At 41.8% G+C, this 25684-nt stretch overlaps 1 protein-coding gene across 2 annotated transcripts; it reads right to left on the bottom strand.

Annotated features, from left to right (window-relative positions):
• On the bottom strand, positions 1-25632 carry SPATA18 (spermatogenesis associated 18). 2 transcript variants are annotated; one of them, XM_055700979.1, is made up of 13 exons: positions 25323-25474; positions 23004-23109; positions 22777-22892; positions 21230-21348; positions 17274-17369; positions 13943-14077; positions 12686-12923; positions 10568-10726; positions 9841-10016; positions 6544-6667; positions 6140-6196; positions 5282-5327; positions 1-4824 (listed from the first exon to the last, which is right to left on the bottom strand). In XM_055700979.1, exons 1-13 carry the CDS (start codon positions 25407-25409, stop codon positions 4817-4819), a joined length of 1467 nt encoding a protein of 488 aa, XP_055556954.1. In that variant the 5' UTR covers positions 25410-25474; the 3' UTR covers positions 1-4816. The 2 variants fall into 2 exon arrangements, with proteins under 2 accessions (XP_055556954.1, XP_055556955.1); XM_055700980.1 differs by lacking the exon at positions 1-4824 and having other exon boundaries at positions 5265-5327; positions 25323-25632.
• Between the last annotated feature and the right edge of the window lie 52 nt (positions 25633-25684).

Genomic DNA, 25684 nt, shown 5'->3' with positions numbered 1-25684 from the left:
TGTCACTTTTAAAACTCCATTTATTTTTTATTAATTACAGTAAGTCAGCCATAAAAAGTGCATAGTGTATAAAAATCCATAGGGCAAAATGTTTTCTGTGAATAGAAGTTGATGCTTCCAAATAATAAATGTTTGTCCTGTCCATGCTCACTTGGAGGTGCACATATCGACACACAGACGGGTTTTTACTGAAGGTCCTGGATGTAGTTTACAAAGGTAAGTATCATACCTGCTTGTGATAGATTATATTCCTCCAATGAAAAAGGCTAAATGCCAGTTACTGTGAAGGGAAGAAATTAGCCTAAAATTATGTCTCTATTATATACATTTTTTTCTTTTAAAACAAAGAACTTTGAATGCAGGCCAAAGCCCTTTATCAAAAAAGTTTCAGAGGAAGCAGTACTAACAGTGGTAAACAGCATCTTTACGCTGACACTTTACTTTCAAGCAGGTAACAAACAGTACTTTGAGAACTGTGTTCTTGCAAGGCATAAACGCTTCCTTCTCAAAGCCATAAGAAAGTACACATACACAACCCACTTCATGTGTGTTCATGCCTTTTGTCTGCTAACAGTAAACTGACACCAATTGCTCTATATTTGTACTCTGTGAGTGAAAGGTACAGCTTTTCTGTACAGCTGCAAACAATACACCTGTATATCAGCACAAGCCTGAGAGATTTGCCTATATGTGCTGTTTAAAACTATCAAAAACCTGCATAAAATGAAATGTACAATTCTTTAGTATACTTGCTTAGTATGCTGCATGACTAAAAGAAATACAGTAGTCTTGAAACTTCAAACATTCAATCTAAAGCCAAGCTAAGGTAGCCACAAGCCATAACAAACTATTCAATGCTACAGTAAAAAATTCATTGTGTAGTTTAACACCAATCAAAAATTGCTGACAAAGGTTACATAAAGCTGAAAGAGAGCATTTAATCTCGATGGCACTTGTACAGGATGATAAACTTCTGCAGTAGCAATACATGCAATATAAAAGCAAAGTTAAAAGGCTCAAATCCTGGAGGATGTACAGGCATATATGTCTCCCAAGGAACATTTTGATAATTTTTGGCCTTCACATTTACTTTCTTCAGGCTGTATTTTTGCTTTAACCTATCATTCATCTTCAGAACCTCCTACAAGACAATCAGCATGACAGTTCACTGCTGGCTAGATTAGATGGGAAGACTCCACCAGCCTCCTGACCCCAACTTTCTCCTATCAGGATGCCAGGAGGATCTATCCAAGGTAATTTCTGAATTTTAATCTTAATTGTGCATTAGCAAATTTAGCTGAGCAATTTCCCCTCAGTATCTGCTAGCTCTGCATGAATCTCGACTTCATGTTATTGAGCTGCAAACATTGAAGAATGAAGACTGAAGATACTTTGATGACATTGTATTTTCCCAGAAATATGTGATAAAACATCCACATCTTAAGGCTGACTCCAGGACAGCCTCTGAATCAAGACAGACATAATCAGCCTTCAAAGAGCTGACAGGCAGGAGCAATTCTCCAGCAATCTCAAAACCTCTCACAAAGGTGTTCTACATAAACACCTTGGACCAAATGTGGTGCTTTTTTACACCCCATGCAGTCTCACCTCCATCAGTCCATCTACAAAGAGTTTAAATTAGCTCAAAATCTAGTCTTATTTTCCTGTTATTGACACTTTGATCATGATCATACTGTTCAAAAACAATCTTATAATAGAAGCCTTACTGGCTCTTTTTTTTTTTTTCAGTCACCTATTAGAATCCACCCTTACTCTTTCTACTTTGCAGTATTTACAAGTGTGGCATTATCCAGGTGATTTAGAGAAAAATAAAAATAAAAAAAAAATCTTATCTAAGACTTTAAAAACTCTTATTAAAATACGAAGTAAATTTCACATCATATACCAAGTAAATTTCCCATTCATGATCCATTCTTCCATAGGATCTTAAAAGCAATTACAGAAGTCCCTTTTTATAAGTTATTTTGCATTTGCTGGTTAATTCCATATAATCTTTATTGGTATGCATTCTCTGCACGTGGATAAAAAGAACAGGAGCTATTAGTGTCTGACTTGATACCAAAAGCAATCTTCTATCTGACCTATAGATTTAATTGGCTATAAATGAGCTGCACAAGCAACCAGTACAAAACAGTATATTCCTATAACATTACTATGGGCTGCGGAGTACAACTGAGTAAAGTTTAACTAAATGAGCATTACCATGCTGTGCACTGACTTCCTATTTTGATGAAAATAGTTTGCTCTGCTCTCAAACATTATGAAAGAAAAAAAAAATCCTAGAGCTGCTTTCTCACTACCAAAACAAGTCAATGGCTGTCATTTTGGCTGTCATTTCATTAGTTTTCTCTTTTACTCTGAGACTAACTAGTTCTCTAAGTACCTGCTGGGAGAGTAAGATGAGGTGGTCAACCATGCACTGCAAATTTGTCTTTTTGACAATTTTATGGCAAATTTAGATCTTTGTGAATACTAGTCCTTAGTGGCATCACAAGTGTGCGCAAGTCTGGAACCACCCTGCCTCTCATGCTTGTCAAGAAAAACACTTCCTTGATGTAGTCAGTTTTCTCAGAGTTGTTACAGAAACTTATTTCAACTCAAAATCGTAACACAGACATGTCTTGGTAATTACATGCAGAAGACAAACATGTAACACCTACCTTTAAAAAAACAACCAAGAATTAAAAAAATCTTCATTTTTCTGCTCAAAACCATAGTCAGGATAGCTAATTGTCTTCTATTGCCACACAGGTTGCAGGTGCTTAGTTTTTCCAGAGCTGTGGTGGTTTTAGTCATGAGATCAGCACAGAAATATGCAGGTTTACTTTAAGCTCAGATCCATAGCTGTGACCAACAATCACGCTCTTTGAAGAGGAAATGTATTGCTTTAGCATTTTCTCTCGTGACTTGCTTAGATAACAAGAAGTACACTGCATACGTGCGTGTGCCTTTGTGTCCCCTTAGTTCATTCAGAGTGGCTCTGCGAACAACTATGTACAAGACCTCATTTTGCTCTCCCTGGTTACTTATGGGCCTAATTCCAATGAAAATAAGTCTGTAGAACTAGAGTCACAGCCAATCCATGGCTCATGGGGACCAATGAGTCTGCCTGAAGTCTGGTCCTCTGCCAAATAGCCTTGCACCAAAGTCTTAAGCCACACAAGAAGAGATAAAGAACATGGTGTGTAAATCTGCATAGAATCCCTGAAAAGGGATCACAAAATCTGCTCCTGTAACTTATTTTCAAGAACTCAACAGTTTCAGACTTAAGAATATTTTTGCTCATGTTATTACAGTAGTACTAATGAAATGTCACGGTCCTGGGTATAGGCTGATAAAGAGGAGGCAGAAAGCAATTTTTATATTGCAAAATTGTTGAGATGAATCTGGGGAAAGCTCCACATACCTTTGAAACATCGAGTATTGACTGGAATAAGACAGTGGAGTTGGTGAATTACACATCAGCTCCATTATGACAAATCCTATGTTTCTGTGTAAAAGTACAAGGCCCCAAGCAGTCATTTGTGTGGCTTGTGTTCATGGCTGGCCCTACGGATTAGGTTCTGGAGAAAAACAGAATCCGTTCTCTCAAAACCAAGAATGCTGACATCAAAATAAACATTTACAAGGGGAACAAACTATTTAAAGTGCCAGAATAAAATCTCTCCATGTCTCTAATCTTTACATTTAACATGTAATAAACACCCACAGTGAGAGATAATTTGACAAGGTTTTTTCACCGTGTTCTCAAGAATTAGTAATCTATCAGTCTGGTATGAAAGCCCATTAAAAGTGATACTGATTAGACCAGGGGTCCTCAAACTTTTTAACCAGGGGGCCGGCGCACGGATGCAGTGGCAGGCAGCCATCTGCGGCTGCTTGGTTCCCCCCCCAACCCCCGGCAGGGGGGGGGGCGGGGGGGTTCTGTATATAGCAGGGCCCGGATTGAGGACCCTGGGGGGCTGTATCCAGCCCGCGGGCCGTAGTTTGAGGACCCCTGGATTAGACCATCTCAAGCAAATATTTCAAGCTTACAAATAGTCGGTGGCACAGATTCAAAATACTTTTAAGTTCCAAACTGCAAGGGTTTTTTATGATATTAATTTCTAAGTAACAATGAATTTAACAAGGACTGTTACTGCCTTGCTAAAGCATATACCCATGCTTTCAGAACTATATGTCAATGAAGTCCTGTAGATTTCTGGAGTATTGGTAGTTTATGACTGTTCTGTGCAACTTTTGCACTGTAGTTAGAAAATTCAGTTAACTGCAAGGAGTATTTAAAAGGATGCTGTGTGAGTCTGGCACATACTAAGATTATTGCTATTTTCTAAAATTGTAAATAAGCACCAATTAATGAAACTGTTTTCAAGTAACAGCTAACCTCAACATTCTGCAACATTCACCATTTAGGTTATATTAAACATCCTATCAAGATAATTGCATTGTTTGGTATCTGTGGAAAACATTCTAGATGGAATAATTCTATCTCCATCTGCAGGATTACATCATGGGTTCCTCAGTGCTCTGCAAATTTTGCCAAATAAGTATAATCCTTTTTTTGCAAGTATTGCAAGCACCTTTTTTTTTTTCCTTAAATTAGAAGGGCTGAATTAGTTTCTAAAATTATAAATAAGTCTTCTATATTTCTATAGACCACACTGAACACAAATTTCATTTGGAGTGACAATTGCCATTCATTCACATTATTGCGAGATTTGAGGTATTCTTGAAGAGAAAAGGCACCAGTGAAGTCATTGGATCCAGATGTACTGATTCACAGGAACACATTCAGTTAACGTCCTATTGAAGAAAAAGACACATTTCAGTACAACTTTTTTTTTAAATAAATCTCTACATCGGCTGGGCTTGAGAATGGGCACACATTCACACTACTGGAAATCCCTCACTTCACCATCACTACTTTGGATTTGTAAAAGCATGGAGCCAGCAGACTTGCAGCTGTTTCTTGTTTAGGGAAGAGAACATTTTACTTACTACAGAACTGGCCACAATAAAGGCAACCAGCAGGGAGAACTCATGACTGTGCTCCGAGTACAGTGAAAAACAAGCTCTCCAAGTCAGAAATTTCAGCTTTTTTCCACACACAGAAAGAAAAGGAGCTACCCATTCTAAAAATAAAACTTGGACAAGTGTTTTAGAGTTGAGGACCTTTACCACATTTTTCTGTCTCTTTGCTCAGTCGTTCAAGGGCTTAATGTGAAAACATGAGTCATAATGAACTAATACGCCCACTTACTTGGGCTTCCGCTCCTCACTGGTGAAGGACTGTGGCTTTGAGACACCTGCAAGACAAACAGAAAAGGAAACTCAGGTGTGCTAAAGAACTGAAAGAAAGGCACGTGGGGACTCATCAACATTCAAAAAGTTTGCATGTGTCTATTAGGGCAGCTCCACACGTGAAAAGTCAAATTCAACAAATTTCTAGTTTTTCTTCCACACCCTGCACGCACACAAAAACTTGAGTCTTACCCAAAGCCTCTCACATTTTCAATAGTCACATTTTAAGTTGAGGGCATCTATGTTAATTTAATAAGACAGGCTAACAATTAGAAAAATAGACATGAGTTTTATAAAAATAATTAGATACTGTGTAACTATACCATAAGTAGAACTCTGCTAAGGTTTCACACATCTTACTAGTACCACCTCCGTTCTTCCACTCCTGCCCACCTTACACTGATTTTCTGCTCCTTTAAGGCATTATAGGGTAAATTCAGATTACTAATTCCAGGAGGCAGGGACCACGTGCTCTATATGTACTGCAAGATGACTAAAACACTTCCAGATGATGCAATTAGTTATTCAGAAGGGTACTGAAGCAAGGGGGAGTAGGGGGAAAGCATTCCGAGATCCACAGTTGATACTTCTGAGAATGTAACTATGATCTACTTCTCATACAGTATCTCCACTGAAAATTATACCAGGCAATAACCATCTGTCATTTCAGCTTCACCTCGTTCCAGACCTAGCAAAGGCATTTACTCCCAACGCTAACATCTACATGCAGCACATCAGCATTTTTAAAAGGTTGCCAACATTCTGAGTTTAAAATACTTGGTGCTGTTTATACTACAAGCATTCAGCTGGGGCTTACGTGATGAGATAGAAGAGGACTGGTGCTACGGCTGCGGCTTCTACTTCTGCGAGACCACTGTAAGAGAAGAGTTTGACAAACCTGTTTTGAGAGAGGGCATTTAATAAAGATGAACTCAGCAAGCAGACTTGCCATGCTGGAGACAAGGCTTGAGGACAGAGCGTAAACACCTCAGACTTTCTCCTTAGAACAGCCTCTGCCAACAACCATACATCTGCATAATGAACACATTAAGGCAAACAGAACCATTCATCCTAAATACAGGATGAGGCACCAAAACCTAACTGATACTAGTTATACACAACTCCAGCCAAATAGGAAACAATTAAGAATTTGTCTTTTTAAATTTTGAAAGTGTTTAAATCCAGTTACTTTTTTAACGTTCCTTAAAAAAAAACACATACCAGAGCTCCTCTTTTTGTGACTGCCTCTCCTTTCACAATTACAACGTCATTTTCCATCAGAGCAGGCCACACATGATAGGCCACCAAGGCAGCTGTGAAATCAGAGCCAAAACTATGACGGTACCTATTGAAACACAGAGGACGAGAAGGGTCTGCACATCAGTGCCAGAAGATGAATATGGTGCTTCAACTCATCAGTGCTGATAAAAAGCAGAATACTAGCTACAGCTCATAAATATCTATCTTGACAATATTTCCACATCACAAAAATAAGTATTCATTAAGTGAACCTAGAAAATGAATGTATTTGTAAGACAGACTAAACAGAACATACTATCTACTTATACTGAGAGACGCTCCAATAAATTCATCTCCCACTTTAGAAGACCACTAGACCATATTCTTACATAAGCCCCACACATGCCAGGGTCCTTGGGTCCACTGACAGATTAAATCTTCTGAGCATTTTGGCAGACACAGTCATCCCATCTCCCTGAAATACCTTGCTAAAACAAGACCCCTGTAGAGCATATTACAGAAATACTCTATCTCAACTGTAAAGTTATATCCTAGCATCTTATGAGACATAAAAGGCAATTTTATTAGCAAGATCCTCAAACGATGATAATGAAACAGCACATTTTAGCTAAGAAAAATTATTTTGAAGGCCTGTATTATCATACCAGATATATATTACCTCCCTAAGTCTGCAACACTGGCTGAATAATACACGTCTGGTTTTGTGGATTAAAACTCAAACCAAATACCAAATAACTGAAATACAAAATAGCGATGCATCTATACATTAGTAATGCATATACAATAGCAATTTTCACAAAGCAACGCTGCAGAGGCGTGAAGCTCTGCATAGAGGAAGATATAGGGTACAATAAGGTTTAACCAGCCCTTTTATAGAATGGTATCACACGTAACTACCAGAGATATTTTAATTTCTACAAGTTTTGCTCCATCTCTGTGTACCACATATATATGCCACATATTTCACTATGTAGATGGACAGATGCACGTATATGCCTCCCACAGCAGCATGTATAAACACCTGTTTTTGAAGGCCACAGACATCAGGTAGGTGGAGAAAGCATCCCAAGACTATACCATAGCATTGCAGCCTTCTCAGCTCAGCCAACAGCTTTGGGTATCAAATAGCTAACTGCCCAGTACTTGAACAGGATTGTTAAGTAGTCATGTATGACTCTGCACTCTCCTAAGGGCTATTTTTATTTTCTCTGTTTCTCTCCTTGACGTCTCAAGCTCTTTTCCCCATCTGGTCTGTACTCTGCTTTAAATGATTAGGCACACGGAAAATAAGGAGTTGACTGTGTGACAGCCAACATGGCTTCACTAAGAGCAAACCATGCCTGACAAATTTGGTGCCTTCTATAATGGAGTTACAGTGTTGGTGGACGAGGGAAGAGCAACTGATGTCATGAACCTGGACTTGTGCAAAGCATCTGACACCGTTCCACACAACATCCTTGTCTCTAAACTGGAGAGACATGGATTTGACAGATGGACCACTCGGTGGATAAGGAATTGGCTGGATGGTTGCACTCAGAGTCGCAGTCAACGGCTCAATGTCCAAGTGAAGACAAGTGGTGTTCCTCAGGAGTCGATATTGGGACCAGCATTAACATCTTTGTTGGTGACATGGACAGTGGGATTGTGTGCACCCTCAGCAAGTTTGCTGATGACACCAAGCTGAGTGGTGCAGTTGACACGCTGGAGGGAAGAGATGCCATCCAGAGGGACCTCAACAAGCTTGAGAGCTTGTTGAGAACCTCATGAAGTTCAACAAGGCCAGGTGCAAGGTCCTGCACAGGGGTCAGGGCCATCCCAAGCACAAATACAGGCTGGGTGGAGAATGGATTGAGAGCAGCCCTGAGGAGAAGGGCTTGGGGGTGTTGGTGTATGAGAAGCTCAACATGACCCAGCAATGTACGCTTGTAGCTTAGAAAGCCAGCCATATCCTGGGCTGCATGATACATGGGAAGCAAGTCAAGTACAGTGATTCTCCCCCTCTGCTCTCGTGAGACCCCACCTGGAGTACTGCATTCAGTTGGGGGAGCCCCCCAACATAAAAGGACAACTCGCTGTTGGAGTGAGCCCAGAGGTGGGCCATGAAGATGATCAAAGGGCCAGAGCACCTCTCCCATGAGGACAGGCTGAGAGCAGCCTGGAGAAGAGAAGGCTCCAGAGACACCTTATTGCAACTTTCCAGTACCTAGAAGTGGCCTAAAAGAAAGCTGCAGAGGGACTTGTTTACAAGGCCATGTAGCGATAGGACAAGGGGTAATGGTTTTAAACTGAAAGAGAAAAGATTTTGATTAGATATTATGAAGAAATTCTTTACTGTGCGGGTGGTGAGGCACTGGAACAGGTTGCCCAGAGAAGCTGCAGGTGCCCCATCCCTGGCAGTGTTCAAGGCCAGGCTGGATGGGGCTTTGAGCAGCCTGGTCTGGTGGAAGGTGTCCCTGCCCATGGCCGGGGGGTTGGAATGAGATGATCTTTAAGGTCCCTTCCAACGTAAACCATTCTATGATTCTATTATTAGAAATATCCTTATTGGTGTGGCTTTTCTTGCTTGTGAGAGTAATTGTTTTGGAGATACCAATCCCCTCAGTTTTCTTGAAGGCATGCAAGTATCCTACAGCTCTCTGCCAGCTAACAAAGCAGCCAGCCCTGACTCAATGGAAAAAAGAAAAACTACAATATGGTGTGCATTCATTAAACAAAATTCCCATTTTTAAAAGTAATTTTTCTTCTTGCTCAACTTTACACCAGAAGAGATAGAAGTGTATTATGGTCCATATGTTGTACATCAGCCACAGCCTGGAGGTTGCAGCACACACGCTGATGATCCTGGTATCAGATACCAACTGCCAGATCTCAGCAAACATGACTTTGACAAAATGGGCCAGAAAAGAGGAACAAAGTTGCACACATTTTGTAAAAACTGGTGGCAGACAGAGAAAGAAAGGCTGATGATAATTTTCCTCTTCAAGGATAAATTAAATATGCTCTAGACACTGAAGTTTATCCAGAAAGCTCTGCTGTTCATTAAAAAGAGCTGTTAACACTGGTCTACATCCTAGCATTTATACACTATCAGAAACCTTAAAGGCATACCAAATTCACCTCAGGCCAGGAATATGTGTCCCAAATTAGTGTTTAGCATCAATCTTAAACCTTTATATTAATTAGGAAAGAAGTATACTATAAAATCTGATTAATGTTTTTTAATAGTAAGAATCTGACTGAAAAGAAAAGAGTTCTTACTTGGTCTCACTGAAAAGCTCTCCATCAGTACCAAAGGCAATATCAAGAGGAGGAACAAGTGTCTGCATTGAAAAAGCCACACGGCACAACTCTCGAATCAAAGAGCTGATCACAATGAAATCGATTTCTGGTGGCAATGAAATCTTTGGGCTGATGTTCATGGAGCGAATTACTTCCTGGAAATAAATACAATTAAGTAATTTGAGCTCACTAACACTTTTACTCATGGGCAGTATGGAAATCCCTGCTAAATATGCCTCTCAGTTTTCTACATTTAAAAAACAGTATAAAAAGCTCCCAGCAATGTTGTCTTATGCTATTGCAGAAAATATTAGCTTCAGAAAGAATGTGCTATTATTTTAGAAATAAAGTATGAGCTACATCATTGACAACAATCTTAAGCGGGAGATGCAGCTTTTCAGTATAACACAGAATTTAAGGAACTATGCAATTTAGCTTACATTTATTTGATCGATCATTACACTGTATCTTACCAAAAATATTACTCTGGCAGACAAACATTCTAATCAAGGCAAACGAAACAAGTAATTACTGGGTCACACCACCATACTGTTTTGGAAAATAAACTGCTACAAGACATAAAATCCATGCAATAAACTTTTTTCCTTCTTCAGGTTACAGTGCATTTCTAGTTTACACACTTCCAATTTATTAGCTACTGAAATAGATCAGCACGTCACTTCCCCACCCACTGCCCTTGACTTACATTGACACTGGCTTGAACGTCATACAGATCCTCATGGCGAACTATATAATCCAGGACAGTGTCTTCAAGTGACTCTGGCCCTGAGTGACCTAGAGACAGAGTCTCTCTTACACGTATTTTGAACTGTCTGTAGGCCATCTTTGCAGCACGAAAAGACTCCTGCAAAATTAAAGAACATCTAGTCAAATCCAGGAGACTGAGATTATTTTTTTTATCTATTATCTGAGAGAATGAACTTAATCCAGTATCATCATTATAAGAAGGAATAGAAAATGCTGCTGTAAAAGTGAAAGCTAAAAATAGTACTCATCTAGGAAGACTTCTCCGATTAAAGTGTGATCTATTTGCAGAAGACAGGAGTGAAAAGCTTCCCACCTAACCTTCTATTTTTATGTAGCATTCCATCACATGCCCATGATCAGTAGAATCACACTTAAAGATATCAAGAGCAGAATTCACTAACAAGCATCTTATGTGGCACAGACTAACATGTCAGACAGGAGCACCTCTTGTCTGTTAGGAAGAAAGGTCAAACTGGAGAATGTAAACTGAATGACAGTTGTGAGAAAAAAAACTTCCATAAGTTAAACGTTCTTGGAATCACACACGTTAAGAGACACGCTGCCGCTCCAACACAGGTATGTACTACGTCAATTTTATAGAAAAGAAGATTAAATACAGAAAAATGAAAACAAATTCCTTTAGACTGAGCTCGTAGTGTGATAAACGCAGTCATGATTCATGTCAAAAATTGAGTGTGCTGTGCTAAGTGTAATTGTTGTAACCTGTGTAAATCTGGGACCTGTATGGCAGTTGTGGTGAGTGGGTGCGTGTGGTTCTCCTTTGAGACAATGTGATGGCTTCCCCTTCCCCTGAGGCAATCGCTGCTTGGAAAAGCCCACCGAAGGAGGTAAGGAAACCACGCCAGAGAAGGCCCGCCGAAGGAGACAAAGACCTTGAGATTTGAAAAAGCACGCCAAAGGAGAGCCAGTAGGAGGAGAAGGCGTACCCTAACGGCCCAATGGGGAAAGCGCGGGACGAACATCCGGCAAGAGGAGATTGGTCAAGATCCGGGGATAAAACACGCTGCTTTTAGGACTCAGGTGTGCGTGTGGTGGAACTATTTGAGTTCTCCGTGCACCCAGCACTGTTTTAGCTTATTGTTTCTCAACTTAAATTGATTGAATCCAAAATAAAATTGTTTTAATTGTTATTGTTTATAACAAGTCGGTGACCCCGACGTGATCTCGCTGTGCTTTCCTGAACTGTGACTTTTTGAGGGGCGCCCCACAGATTGTGGCTCGGGATAGCAGTCTAGGTCAGTCTCCGGAGATCAACAAACAAAAGAGAAACAATAACCAAAAGGGATTGGAGCTCCTAGGGAAAAACTGCAGTATAAAGGACCCGTAATTCTGGTGCATGAAGATCCGAATGAAGACCATGGAGTCGTGAGTATAAGGGACACCGTTTGGTTGGGTGGGATCGGTTACTTGTGTGTAAGAGTGTGATTGAGACGGAACCTACTTCTGGAAACGGTCTCTAGGTTTGGAGCCAGGATTTGAGTTCCGAGGCAAGTGTGGAGGTCTTCTAACCACGGTTCCAAACTCCCATGAGGGACTTGGCTGGTAAGGACCAAAGCGGTTCCTATAGGATTTGTGGGTGGGATCTCGACTCCTATAGGGTATGTAGGTGGGTGAAGGGTTCAGCCCCCTGCAGGACAATCTTACCAGTAACTAAGGGCGATAAGACACCACTGTAAAAGTCCTAGGATTCACGGGTGGGTGGTAGGTCCAAAACCCCATGCAGACATTGGTATCGAACCAAGGGTGTGAACTCCTGGGTATCGTAGGGGGCGCAGAACCCTTATTATATGCATATGCATTATATGCATATATATATATGCAGAACCCTATATATATGCAAGACACTTATTGGTTGCTAAGGGCTATAGGAATTGCCGCAAAATTCCTAACAAAATGGGCCAACAGGAGTCAAAATTTGAAAAGGAAATTCAATCCGATTATGTATATTGGCCGATATTTGGATGTTCATCCAATCTAGCCATAATATCTTATAAAACACTGCTGGCCTGTAAAATAAGAAATATTTTTTTCTTACCACAGCTGCAATGTATATTATCCTCTGTACCATCTCCACATCACTGATGTACGTCCTCAAAAGGGTCTCTGCATCCAAGCGTTCCTGAGCATAAATGTCACCAAAGCGAGCTACCAGGCAGGCACGACGTGAAGCGTTTTTACGCCTGGCTTGGCCAGGTGAACAGCTCCTCAGTGGAAATGAACCAGGTGACCTGCTCACTCTGTGCCTTGGGGAAGGAGAACGGCTCCGTGCAAGCCTATGACAGACATGTAAAGAGCATGTGTGCAGGAGCGGGCTGGAAATTAGGACCATGCGTGGCAATCAGTTAGCTGAGGGGAATGTGCTCGAGCTTTTATGGGAGGACAAGGAGCGTGAATAGACACAACAATTAACATGATGAGTCATGCTGAGAGAGGATAAGGGAGTGGGGGACGCATGGCGCCAAGGATGGCACCAAGGAAAGGTAACACCTTGCTGTTAATTGCTGGTAGTTAACCACCAATCAGGGATTGCCTAGTATGCAATGCTTAGCTTAAAGAACCAATCTGTTTAAAACGCACAGCTTCTGAAAGTATATATAAACTCGTGCTTCTGTACAATAAATTGACATTTGTTTGCATCAAACAGCGTCCTGTCTCTCATCGCAGCACATGTGGTCACTTCACCATCCTCAGATGCTTTTGCCTAGTGCACAGAGTTTTGTGTCAATTTAATTATTACCAGGGTAAGCCGAGATTTTGAGCCAACATAATGAAAGACAAAGTTGCAGATGGTTAGTCTAATATGAAGGCATTTGTGTCAATCCGTTTTATGGGCTACAGCCTGAATAACAAAGTAATTCCTAAAGTGTGTATAGCCAAGCACTTTGCTTTGGGGAAACACACTTTAAACTTGGAATACTTGGGAGATTTGTTCCTCTTTCAGTACTACTGAAGAGTTGTAAAGTCAAACAAGTGAGAATGTAACAGTTTCTGCCCTGTAATGATATAGTATTCAAAGAGGACTTACAAACAAATCTAATCTCTTATCTCGTACAGTTGCTCTTGATGTATTTTGTAAAGCTGCTCTCTTTGTTGTTTTGACAGAAACTTAACATAGATGTCTGAAATTAAAACATTTGGGCACTAGAAGAAAACAAAGAGTATATGTTCCTTCGTGACAAAGTACAAAAGCTTAGCTTTTGTTTATACTTCAGTCTCAAATGAGGAGGAAATTCATGCTACCCAACATGAACAATTTCTCCGATTCAGTGACTTCTCTGAATAATGTCTCTACCTGCTCTGGAGAACAGACTTTTGGGCATCCAGGATAGAAATCTCATCCCGCAGTATTTGAATCTGCCGCTCATAGTCATTCAGACGAGCTAACTTCCTCAGGGCATCCTTCTCTTGGGCATGGGAAGTCTTCAGACTTAAACACACAGAATAAAGTCAGTCACAAGATGTTCTTCTACCAATGCAAACCATCTATTAATTAATCCTCACCATCAAACAGAAAGAACAGAAAGAGGAGAAATATTGAGAAAGCTCCTTATGCTGAAACACAGGGAAATCAAGAATTTTTTAAAAAGCATAGTCTTAATGTAAAAGCGTTACTGTGGCAAGAGACTGGATACACTACACTTGTGTTACAGGGAGATCACTGGTTGACACCGTGTTCTTGCACTACCTCAGATGATGAAATCTAAGAAAGAAATCTGTTTCTTTCTCGTATTTAAGATGTTAACTAAACCAGCTCAGTTTTCTTTCCTACAGTTTAAGACTAGGTATTTTCTTATATCAGGTCCTCAGGTTCCTTTCTTTGCTAGAATATACTAGTCAGTCAAAGGATATCACCAATGATGTTACTGAAGAAGTATCAAAAGCTAATGTTTCCTCTCTTGCTCTCCAGAAGAGAAGCAGTGCTTTTTAATCATTGTCAACCAACCAGTTAAGCAAATTTGTCTTGCCCTTTATGCTTAATGTTAGAAAGTATCCTAACATCTCTACTTTCCCTCCTAACACTGGTGTTACTGTTGTTTTCCTTACTCCAAAAGGAAAAGAAAAAAAAAAAAACAACAAAAACAAAAACCCAAACCAAAACACACAACCCCAAAAGAAACAGAAAAAGAAAGATGCTTGCTTTCTTTTCACTTTGGAGGCATTCAGTCTGTCCCTCCTTTTTTTTTTACCGAAGGACCATGGTGAGATTTTTCAGGATCCAAAACAATGAAAACAACACCTATCAATTAACAAGCTTCCTGTTCCAACACAGGTAGTAAGGCCAGCACATCTGCTAAAAGACTGTCCTTCTAACCTGGGTAGGAAAAGCTGCAGATACCCTTAGAGTCCCATGGCCATCCTTAGTCAGCTCCTCCAGCAAGGACTGCTAGCATAGTAGTAGTAAAAGAGGGATAAATAATTCTAATTTAAAGAACAACCAGAAAAGGAAAGTAGATTCGGGAAGACAAGTTCTAGAGATAGGTGTTTACTTCACAGGGTGTCACTTGGCTTTGTTAAGTTTGATTAGACCTTTTAGCATGAGTCTAAGCACCCTAGTAGTAAGCTTCCATTTATAATAGTACTAATAGGAATTTGTTAAGTCTGCATGTAACAACATTTTTTAATTACACTATTTATTGCCTTCCCCTGAAGAACCTCCAATTGCTCTTAAATGTTGATCTTTATTCATCTAAAAAAATCTGTATTTTCCTTCATAATTCTGCAGCAAATAGCTAAATCCTGTTATAATTAATATCTTGATATAACAAACGCTTACACTGGCTATAGGATTGAGTCTAGACCACATTTGCTCTAACAGCCCAGGAGACCAAGATGCCTTGCAAAAAATTATTTGATTTAAATATAAGAGACAGGCAGACTATAGACAAGGGGAATGAGATCATCAGCTTATTCCAAAAGTTTTAAAACACAGGTTTACAAAGATGCAAAGGATACTGCTAGCAAACTGTTCCTTGTGTAAAAAAAAAATAAAAAATCCTGCCCTAGGTGTCACAGATCAGTCCTGGTTTCACTTTCTCTACTTTTAGAAGGACTCTGCTTTTGACAGGTAGGCAAAGACTAGGCAAATCCAATTTCACCCAACTAAAATGGTTCAGTTTTTGAAAAGATGATGCACAAAACATGAAAAATAGCACCTTTGCTTTAATCAAAGATTGAACTCCCAGACAGAAGATGCAAATGTAGAGAGCCAAAATGAACCATAAGCATGCGGAGAAGACGGAATTCCTGGATTCACAGAAGATGTGAATGTTCTGTTTTTCTGTCAGTAATACAAATGGCAACATGAACTTCTGTCCAGTCTACATTAAGACCTACACATGGGGCTTGTGAGATGTTTTATTCCCTACTATTAATTTTAATCAGGAAGACAGCAGTCAGGTTATATCTAAGAATCAAGGAGTTACATGAGCTACTTTTCACCCAACGAATCAAAAAGCCCATTTTATGGGAATATGAATTTATACCCCAGATAGCCACCCAAAAAATTAAAATCCAAAGTGATCAACACTTGCTAGGAAAAGTCCATGGATTAAATCAACAATTAACATTAATCTAGAAGCAATGATAAACATCCAGAGATGAACAAGTGATATTTAACTTGATACTGTAAGTAGAAACTCTAATAGCCTGAGGGTTTTTTTGTCTACTTATGTTTATGAGGAGTAGCTCATCCTCTCAGTTGCCCTAAAATGAAAAGATAAACTCATGGACAGTTATATCCTTTCCTACAGTGTGAGCAGAAAAGTCAAGTTTCTTCCATTTTTAAGCGTGGCACTTATTTAACTGAAAAGCTGCAAGTATTTATTTAATAAGTATGACTTGTTATTAATTATATGTAACTATAATTGGAATTCATTTCAACCACCTTTGTATTCTTTTCTGATAATACAACACACAAAAACCCCCAAAACCAAGCCAACAAAAAAACCACAAAAAGATGTGCGCTACAACTCATAACAGTGAATTATTATTACTGAAGGTCAAGCAACAAAAGGAAATTAGTTTTAAGGACCCCTGTATTGAAATGGAAAGGTAGTTCCCCCAGCTGCATCCTTACCGATCCAGATTAACTTCCCAATGTGACAAACACACTTAAAAACTCAAAAAACATTTTTAAACCAGAGACATCAATATCACCAATAGCCATTACTTCCATTCAGACAGGCAAAAGGATTTAGCAAAAACGGCCTAAAAGAAAAAACTGTATAAAGAACTTTATCTGAAGATAGACAGACTGAAGTGTCTGTTATTTGACACGCACGGTACTTCCAAAAGCATTGTAGCAAGTTGCAAACGATGGTTTCCAGCTATATTCAGAATACAGTTCTCTCCTATTTAACTTCATCTACAAGATTCAAATGCTATCAGGCTGCTGGTTTCAAAGTAATCCTTTCTCTAGCCTAAAGAATACAGGGTAGAAGTTCAGAAATAGGGGTTCTTCTCGTGTAGATCTACGTAGGCTAATTCTCTCCATATAACATCAAGAAACAAAGCTACAGGATGTTAAGGTCCTATTTTTTGCTACAGCATAGGACAGTGTAGAATAAACAGAACCCACTTGCTGACTTTCTGCCACAAATAACCCAAGATTCAATTTTTCTTACGCTGCTTTTAGCTGAACAATTTCGTCTTCTGCTGCCAAAAGAGTAGTGGCTGATTTGGTCTTTGTGTCTTCAAGAGCCAACTGGGTTTTTGCCAGACTGCAAGAAAAATTAATAACCTTCATGGTAAAGGCAGAGATTCTACCAGAGAATTTAATATGACAAACTGACTGTTTAAGCAGATCAAGCCCATACCAACTTAACATATGAAAACAATCACAGTGGGCTTTGTGCAGACTATCAGCACAGCACACAACTTATAAATCTGACTATGCCATAGCAGAATTATTTAGCTATCACCCATTATTTTTCATTAAGACAATTCCAGTTTCATCATCAGTTTCAACAATTTACAGCATTCAGAATGACTTCACTGTAGAGGGATTTTTAAAGGACCAAGGACATATGTTACCATTGTCCGGGTTGGACAACCCAGGCCTGTTAGTTGAAGCTGCAGAGCAACTTTAATTTGTCCTTGGAACAAGCAGGGTGAGAAAGAAAACAAGCTGTGCACAAACAAGGAGCCAGGTGCAGAACAAGTCCTGGGAACCGCGAAACCGGCACACTGTGATCAGGCGCCTGCAGCACGCTCACCAGTCAGCAACACGGACACCCACGTGAGCGGAAGCTTTTATCCAATCACCTGTGTGTCGAGTCGTGTGAGCGGTTGGTTTAAGTTATAAATATGACCTGTTTGCTTAATAAAGTGAGCACGGCGTGTAGCCGTATTGGTGTGATTGTCATGACTTGGCCGACTCCATGGGGGACCCTCTTCGCTTCACCATCCATAGACCGGGTATCCTGTGACATGAATTTTTTCTTCTGCATCTATCCCCTGCCTGCCAATAATTACATAATCACTGCTTCATACTGCACCGCCTTGAAAGGATCAGTTCTGAAACTTTCATGTGCGACTTCATCTCTGCTTGAATTACCCCTTCCCAACCATCCACCTTCTAGAGTACTACCTTCGCAGATCACAGCCAACACCTCTCTGACCTGACTGCACACAGAAATGCAACCCACAAAACTGCACAAAAGCTTTATCACTAATTTCCCCACTTCTCATAGGGGCTAACCCAAAATGACTTTTGTACTGCAAATTGCCACACACTCACTCCTGTCTGTATTAGTGAATAACTTTCCTCGTACTTCTCACCTTGACCATCAAACGCTTTTCCTCAGCTCATCAGATAATCTCTTTCTATCCACACGGGAGCTTAAGATGAAATGCCTCACCACTAAACCAACATTTACATCCACCTGAACCACAGAATGGCTGAGGTCACCTCTGGAGGCCACTTTGTCCAATACCCCTGCCCAAGCTGTGCCACTTAGATCCAGTTGCCCAGGACCATGTCCAGATGGCTTTTAAATATCTCCAAGGATGGAGACTTTACAACCTCTCTGGGCAACCTGTGCCAATGCTCAGTCAGCATCACAATAAAATAGTGTTTCCGGATGTTCAGAGGGAACCTCCTGTGTTTCAGTTTGTGCCTCTGGTCCTGTCACTGGACACCACTGGAAATAGCCTGGCTCCGTCTACTTTACATCCTCCCTTCAAGTATAGACTTGAATAAGATCCACCAATCTCCCATCGCTCTTCTCTATAAAGTAATTCCTTTGTTTATTAAACCTCCCAGGCTGAAATTATTTTGTAAGATTACCCAATTCTTTCAAACCAGTTGAAACGCCAAGAACAAACAAAACCCTCTCTTTTTCCAAATGTTATGGGGTCCATCTCTGTCTAACCTTGCCATTTTTGATGTTTAATTTATACTGTGAGATCACAAAATTTTTTTGTCTTCATCTGCTTTTCAGGGCGATGCACTGATCATTAACTCACTCTGAGTTGACTGACAGACTTTTTCAATAGTGAAAAACGAGAACGGCTGTGCTTATTCGAGACATAACAGATAACAATATGCACTGGTTAATAAGGGAAGAGCAACTGATGTCATCTCCCTTGCCTTCTGTAAGGCCTTTGACATGGCTCCACACAACATCCTTGTCTCCAAATTGAAGACACATGGATGTTGGTGTTGGACAGATGGACCAGTTGATGGATAAGAAATGGGCTGGATGGCTATGCCCAAAGAGTTGCAGTCAACAGCTCAATGTCCAAAAAAACAGCAACAAGTGGTGCGTGTCAGGGGTCTGTATTGGGACCGGTATTGTTCAATATCTTTTTTTAATGACATTGACAGCAGGACTGAGTGCCTACTCAGCAAGTTTGTGGACAATACCAAGCTGAATGGTGCAGCTGATACTCTTGATGGAATGGATGCCATCCACAGGGACTTTGACATGCTTGCAGAGTGGGCCCATGTCAGTTTCATGAAGTTCAACAAGGCCAAGTGCAAGGTAATACCCCTGGATCAGGGTACTCATCAGCATCAATACAGACTGGTGGGGAAAAATTGCTTAAAAGGAGCCCTGTGGAGAAGGACTTGGAGATAGTGGTAGATGAAAAGCTGAAACCGAGCTGGCAATGTGGGTTCATAGCCCAAAAAGCCAACCATATCCTCAGCTGCATAAACAGCAGCACAGCCAGCAGGTCAAGGGAGGGGATTCTCCCCCTCTACTCCCCTTTCATGAGACCTCACTGGCTGTACTGCATCAGGCTCTGGGGTTCCCAGTAGGGACCTGTTAGAGCAGGTCCAGAAAAGGGCCACAAAAACAATCAGAGATCTGATCCGATCAGCCTCTCCTATGAGGAAAGGCTGAGAGAGTTGGGATTGTTCAGCTTGATGAAGAGAAGGCTTCAGGCAGACCCTGTTGCAGCCTTCCAGTACCTAAAGGGGACTTCTTAGAAAGTTAGAGAGACCTTATTTTTTTATACCCCTGTCCTATCACTAGGACAAGGGATAGTGGTTTTAAACTAAAAGAGGGAGGACAGACTGGATACAAGAAAGAAATTCTTTCCCATGAGGGTGGTGAGACACTGGAACAGGTTGCCCTGAGAAGTTGTGGGTGACCCATCCCTGGAAGCGTTCAAGGTCAGGTTGGATGGGGCTTTGAGCAACCTGATCCAGTGGAAGATGTTTCTGCCAACAGCAGAGGGGTTCCAACCCTCAACCATTCTGCGATTCTACAGTTCTATGAAAGCAGGCGGCATCTGCAAGATTAGGATACAGGTTGAAATACTCTATTGAACCTCTTTAGTCTAGTTAATACAGTTTGCAGTTCTGAGAACCTGATATTCTTAGAATGACTTAGCAAGAGCATTAGGTTATAACACTTATTGTACCAACTGAAGGACTGTGAACATCCAGTGTTCTCACGATAACAGAATGCATGAGAAAGTGTCTGTCACTTGGAGCTACCTCTGAAGTGGCCCTGGAACTGGCATCAACTGCACAAATTTGTTTCTGACACAATTAAGTCATTTTGAGACCACAGTGCTCCACAAAACATGTTTTATACACCAGGACAAAAACTGTTCAGACCTAGTCACTTATCTGAAAACCTGCCTTTCTTCCACCATCTTACCACACTGAATTTTGAACTTCTTGGATGTTCATGCACCAATTACATACCATAACTCATTATGATATGTTGTAGTCCTTCAGTAAGTGTTGCACCATAGCTACTCTATTTTTATCAGAGTTTACTCAGCATGTAATATTTCACTGACTATAATTCCACTGGGATGGTCATGCACTATACAAAACCCTTTTATCTGGAATACTGGCATGTTTTCAAACTCCTCTGCCAGAAGCAAAACCTACCAAGTCAATTTATGAATGTGGGTATGACTATCATTTGTACCCCACTTTGAACACACATGGACAATCCAGAGCCTAGATGTATTTTGAAGCTCTGATTTTAAGCCAGAAATGAAACATTTTACAAGTCTCCATCACTGTTTAGATATCAAGAGAAAAATATGGCTTGTTAACAAAAAACCAAGAAACAACCACAAAACAAACAAGAACAATCACAGTTAATTCCCTTACTCTTCTTCTATATGGTCGAGCTGTAGATGAGTTGAAGTCAGTTCTTCCTGAAGCTTTTGCAGTTGAAAAGCCTGATTGCTGGCCAGCTCTCTCAGCTGCCTGTCTTTCTCAATTGAATCCTACAGCAAAACACAAAATCACGCTGCTCAAACATTCTGCCTTACAGAATCCTTCAAGAATGTAGTATACCTTTATTAGCAGATACATTTCTAAACATTTCAGTAAACACTATTTCTAAAGTAACTGAAAACAAAAGCAATTGCATACCTTCTAGAGACATAAGCAATACCTTCCAGGCACACAAAACAAAGACTCAGTTATATTAGGAAAAATACTCACTTTTTATATGCCATGACAGAGAATATGGAAGGTCTGCATACGCAGATTTACTACTTGTATACACATCACCTGAACAAAGTGTTCATGCAGATGTGTTGCGGGGGGGAGGGGGGTGTCCAGTCAATCACAACTGGCTATACCACCAACTCAAGTTTTTGGGAATTCATGTACACGAAGTAACAGATAAATTTATCAGAACAGAGGCAGCAACTATCGTCATTTCAGAAAGCACACCACTACACATGCAGCTCTGTCTTTAACAACCTGTAGATTTGCCTGATACTACTGGAATTAAATAAGTAACTGTGCAACAGACTTTTCTTGAAAATTTTAATGTCACATGCAACGACAAGTCTGTAACTGGTGTACTGTCATTTCATAACATCATTATTTTACATTTTGTGGGTTTTTTGGCAGAACCCTCCTCCAATACAACAGAATCTGACTCTTAAGGACAAACGAAAAGTGATATCCCTTATTTTAATTGTGAAAGATTTTGACAGAAGTGTAAAAAAAAAGAGAAGTCAGAGAACATGGAGACATCACTGTCAAATCTCAGTATCTTCCCCTAGACTGCATCAACCAACGCTTTTTTTTTTCCCTGCAAAGCACAAAGCCACAGCAGACGTCTTCTGCTAAACTGTTAGTCCTGCAACCCCTTCAGTGTGGTGGTATCATGATGGACATGAGCACTTACTCCCCTTGCTGCCCCTGCCCCGGAGATATTCTAATGCTCAGCTACAAAACAAAGATATTTTTTCTTTAAAAAAAGCTCAGTTGAATGCATGGAGTTCACCCACACATTCAGCTTACGCATGTACTTTTACATAGTGTTAGGTTTTTACTAATAGAGATAACATTCTATGACATCTTTGCAAATGTAAGTGTAGCATAATTCTTTCCTAGAAAAGGACAGTGATACAAGAACATAGTTTGTCTTACAGAGCACATTCCTTCATATTGTCATTTGTTGTGAAACACCATAAGCCCTAGAAGGCCAAAAGTAACTTTAATGACCTCTTTGATTTCCCTTTCAAAGGAAACATAAGATGAGACTGACAAATAGCACAGTTGTCTCCATGACATATGTCATTTAAAAAAAAACCACCATCAGGGAAGGAGGCTATTATTAACGGAAAGTCATTAAAGTTCTCCTGCAGGTATAAATTCACACCATTCTATTCCCTTAACCTAAGTTTCCTACATACCTGAGTGAGAGAAAGGTTGGTTTCAAAGAGCCTTCCTGAAGTAGCACAGGAAAAACAAGTCCCTAGCCATGGCAGGGGACGAGTTTTTATTGTTTCCACACCTGCATAATGCCCGCCTAAGGAAATAAATACATTAAGAAGTTGTGAGAACACTCATAGAAAGAGCCAGAGCTTGAAAAGATGACACCTGTGAAATGTGTTAGTAATAAGACAAGGCACTGATTTACCTTCTCGAGATGTTTCATTGAGGATTGTGAAGAGCTGCCCTTGAATCTCAGAGTTCAGTTGTATTATTTCACAGCATCGGTTCAGATTCTGATCACAGGAATTAGTCTGTAAATTAATCTGTATTAATACCTCTGCGTGGGCTTTCTTACTTAAAATCATTCCTGTTATATCACAACTTCCCCCCCCCTTACATCTTCACAACCTTTTCTTACTGCATCCGCTAGAATACTAATCTGTAAAAGGTTCACACTGTTAATAGGCAAACAAACAAGACATCAGGACCTCTGTTACCCAGTTAATTCATTGCTTGAGAAAACTTACTCCTTTCCCATTCATAAAGGAGAGGCAACCATAAATATCCCTAAAAGAAGGATCATAATTATAGATCTGTGTTAAAATCTTTCACAGTTTTTACAATAAGATGGGAGATCATTGGATGAAAAAACATTAGTCTAAACTCTGGTTTTCCATATTAGCTTAACTAATACATATAAGGCTATTATCTTGCTTTGTCAACATCCACAGGAGGCCTCCATGCAATTTCATCTGATTTTTAAGAGTTGCCAACTGAAACCAATACTCCTGAAGAACGGGCAAAATCCAGCGTTAGCCTAAGAAAAAAAAAACAGCAGAACTACACCACTTTCAGCAAATGCAATTCCCAAAAAGGAGTTGATGGGGTTAATTTGTCCAGGATGCTGCTGCACCTGCCAGGGGAACACACACTTTGTACCTGCTTCTTTAATCTTTATCTGTAACCTGCGTATCGTCTTCAGCATGGATCACCCTCTACATCTTCAGGCTTTAAAGGCTCCATACGGTTTTCACAAGCTTCCAAAACAGCTGTAACTCCCACCCATGCCCCTGCCAGCTTGTCTTCTGATTGCTGTAACACATGCTTTCCTCTGGCCTCAAGAAGCCCAGCCTCACCCTGCTAACCTCCACCCGAACACTACTCCAAAATGCATTTTTCCAGCTCGTTACACTGACATAACACCCATGGTGCTTCCACCTGCCAGATCCTCCTTTTCTGCAAGAGTAGCCTGAAACTGCTAGTCTTTGTTTTCCAAGACCACAGAGACTACCCCCACCTCAGTTATAATGGAGAGTTCAGCTCCCACCATTGCTCAGCCTTCCCAAGGTCTACCTCCACCATCCAAGTGGAAGATCTTAAAATGCACGCCTCTGTTCTTGCTCCTCTGGTGTCCTGCACTCCATGGCAACTATACTAGCTACCCTCAAATGCCTCCTTAAAACAGTCCTTTGCCAAGAGTCCTGCAGAGAGTTAAACTAGCTATTAATATACCGTAACTCCTACATACCACGTAAAAAACCACCAAAAACCAAACTGACTTCCCTTGAAAAGGCTGCATCTGCTCAGCACCCTTCCTCACCAACCCCAGCACACAGTAGATGGCTACAGGCTCATGACCAAACCAACCATCAGTATCCCAAAGCTAATGACACCTGGGGACACAGGAGCGAGCACTCTGTCAAGATTTTCCACTGAGAAAACGGACAGTTGTCAAATCAGAGGTCACTTCATCTCATCTTGCCCTGATTTCACACATTCGCTACTGCTTCCACCACTTCGCCTCCTCAGTCTCCTGTTACCTCTTGCTCCTCCGTGCATCCCACGGCATCCACCTGCAGCCTTCTCCTGCCCCTACCCAAACCTCCCTTAGAACTGCCCCCCCAAAGCCCTCCTGCAGCTGTCCCGTCTTGCAGCAGCTGCTCAGCGCCAACAGCTCCCCCCGCCCCCCCCAGAAGAGCTGGGAAGCTGGATAGCCCCCTCCTCACTTCCAGCAGCCTTTCCCCTCACCTCTTCCTGACTGCCCCCGGCCACAGGCGATTCCCCCCGAGCACGCCCTCACCTGCGGCCCTTCCACCTGCCGATCTCTTACCGCAAAACTCTCCTCTGATCCAGACTCGGTCACTACGGCTCAAACGCCCCTTTTAGCCTCCAGCCCTCGCTCTCGGCGAGCCTAGGCACCGGCACAGAGGAGCACCGCTGAAGCTGCGAGTGCTGCAGGCACCGGGCACACGTGCGGGTCAGCGTCCCAAGGCGGCCGCTGAGCCCCAACCGGGGCCGCTGCCTGCCCCCCGCGGCCGGCGGCGGGGGCCGGGCGCCCCGGGCTGAGCGCACCCCCGGAAGGCGGCGGGGGCCGCCGCTCCGCGTCCGACCGTCACCGCGGCAACCGCCCGCGGCCCGGGCACCGCGGCAACGGCGCCGCTGCCTGCCGGCCGGCCCCCCCCCCCCCCCGAGGGCCCGCTCGCCGGGCGGCCCCCCCAGCAGCCGCGCAGCGCCCGCGGCCCACCTCGTAGTCCCGGTACCAGCTCTCCAGCTTCTCTTGCAGCAACCGGCCGCTCTCCGCGCCGACAAGCTTCCTCAAGCCCTCGGCCATGGCTCGCCCCGCGGGTGGGATGGGGCTGGGCTGGTTCCCCTCTCCCGTCCCTCCTGGAGCCCTCAGCGGGCGAGCGGCGCGGCTGAGGAGATGGCAACGCCGGCCTTGCCCGCTGCTCTGGGCGGCGTTCCGTGCGCGCCGCCTTTTATAGTCGCGACTGGAACGCGATTGAAACGTAGGCCGGGCGCCGGGTGCCACGGCAACGCAGGCAGGCGCGCCTCGGGCCCGGCGGGGTGCGCGGGGGCAGTACCCCCTCAGCCGGCAGGTGGCGCCGC

The sequence above is a fragment of the Falco cherrug genome, chromosome 1 (assembly GCF_023634085.1).
Source record: "Falco cherrug isolate bFalChe1 chromosome 1, bFalChe1.pri, whole genome shotgun sequence".
In the NCBI taxonomy this organism is placed as follows: domain Eukaryota; kingdom Metazoa; phylum Chordata; class Aves; order Falconiformes; family Falconidae; genus Falco; species Falco cherrug.
This window is presented reverse-complemented; position numbering and strand designations above follow the sequence as displayed.

Coding starts and splice junctions, on each gene's coding strand:
- SPATA18 (XM_055700980.1), bottom strand. CDS start 25,409: ATGGCCGAGGGCTTGAGGAAGCTTGTCGGCGCGGAGAGCGGCCGGTTG. Junction 10,017..10,567: donor ACGTTCAAGCCAGTGTCAAT/GTAAGTCAAGGG, acceptor ATTTATTTCCAG/GAAGTAATTCGCTCCATGAA. Junction 6,668..9,840: donor GAGCTTTTCAGTGAGACCAA/GTAAGAACTCTT, acceptor GTGTTTCAATAG/GTACCGTCATAGTTTTGGCT.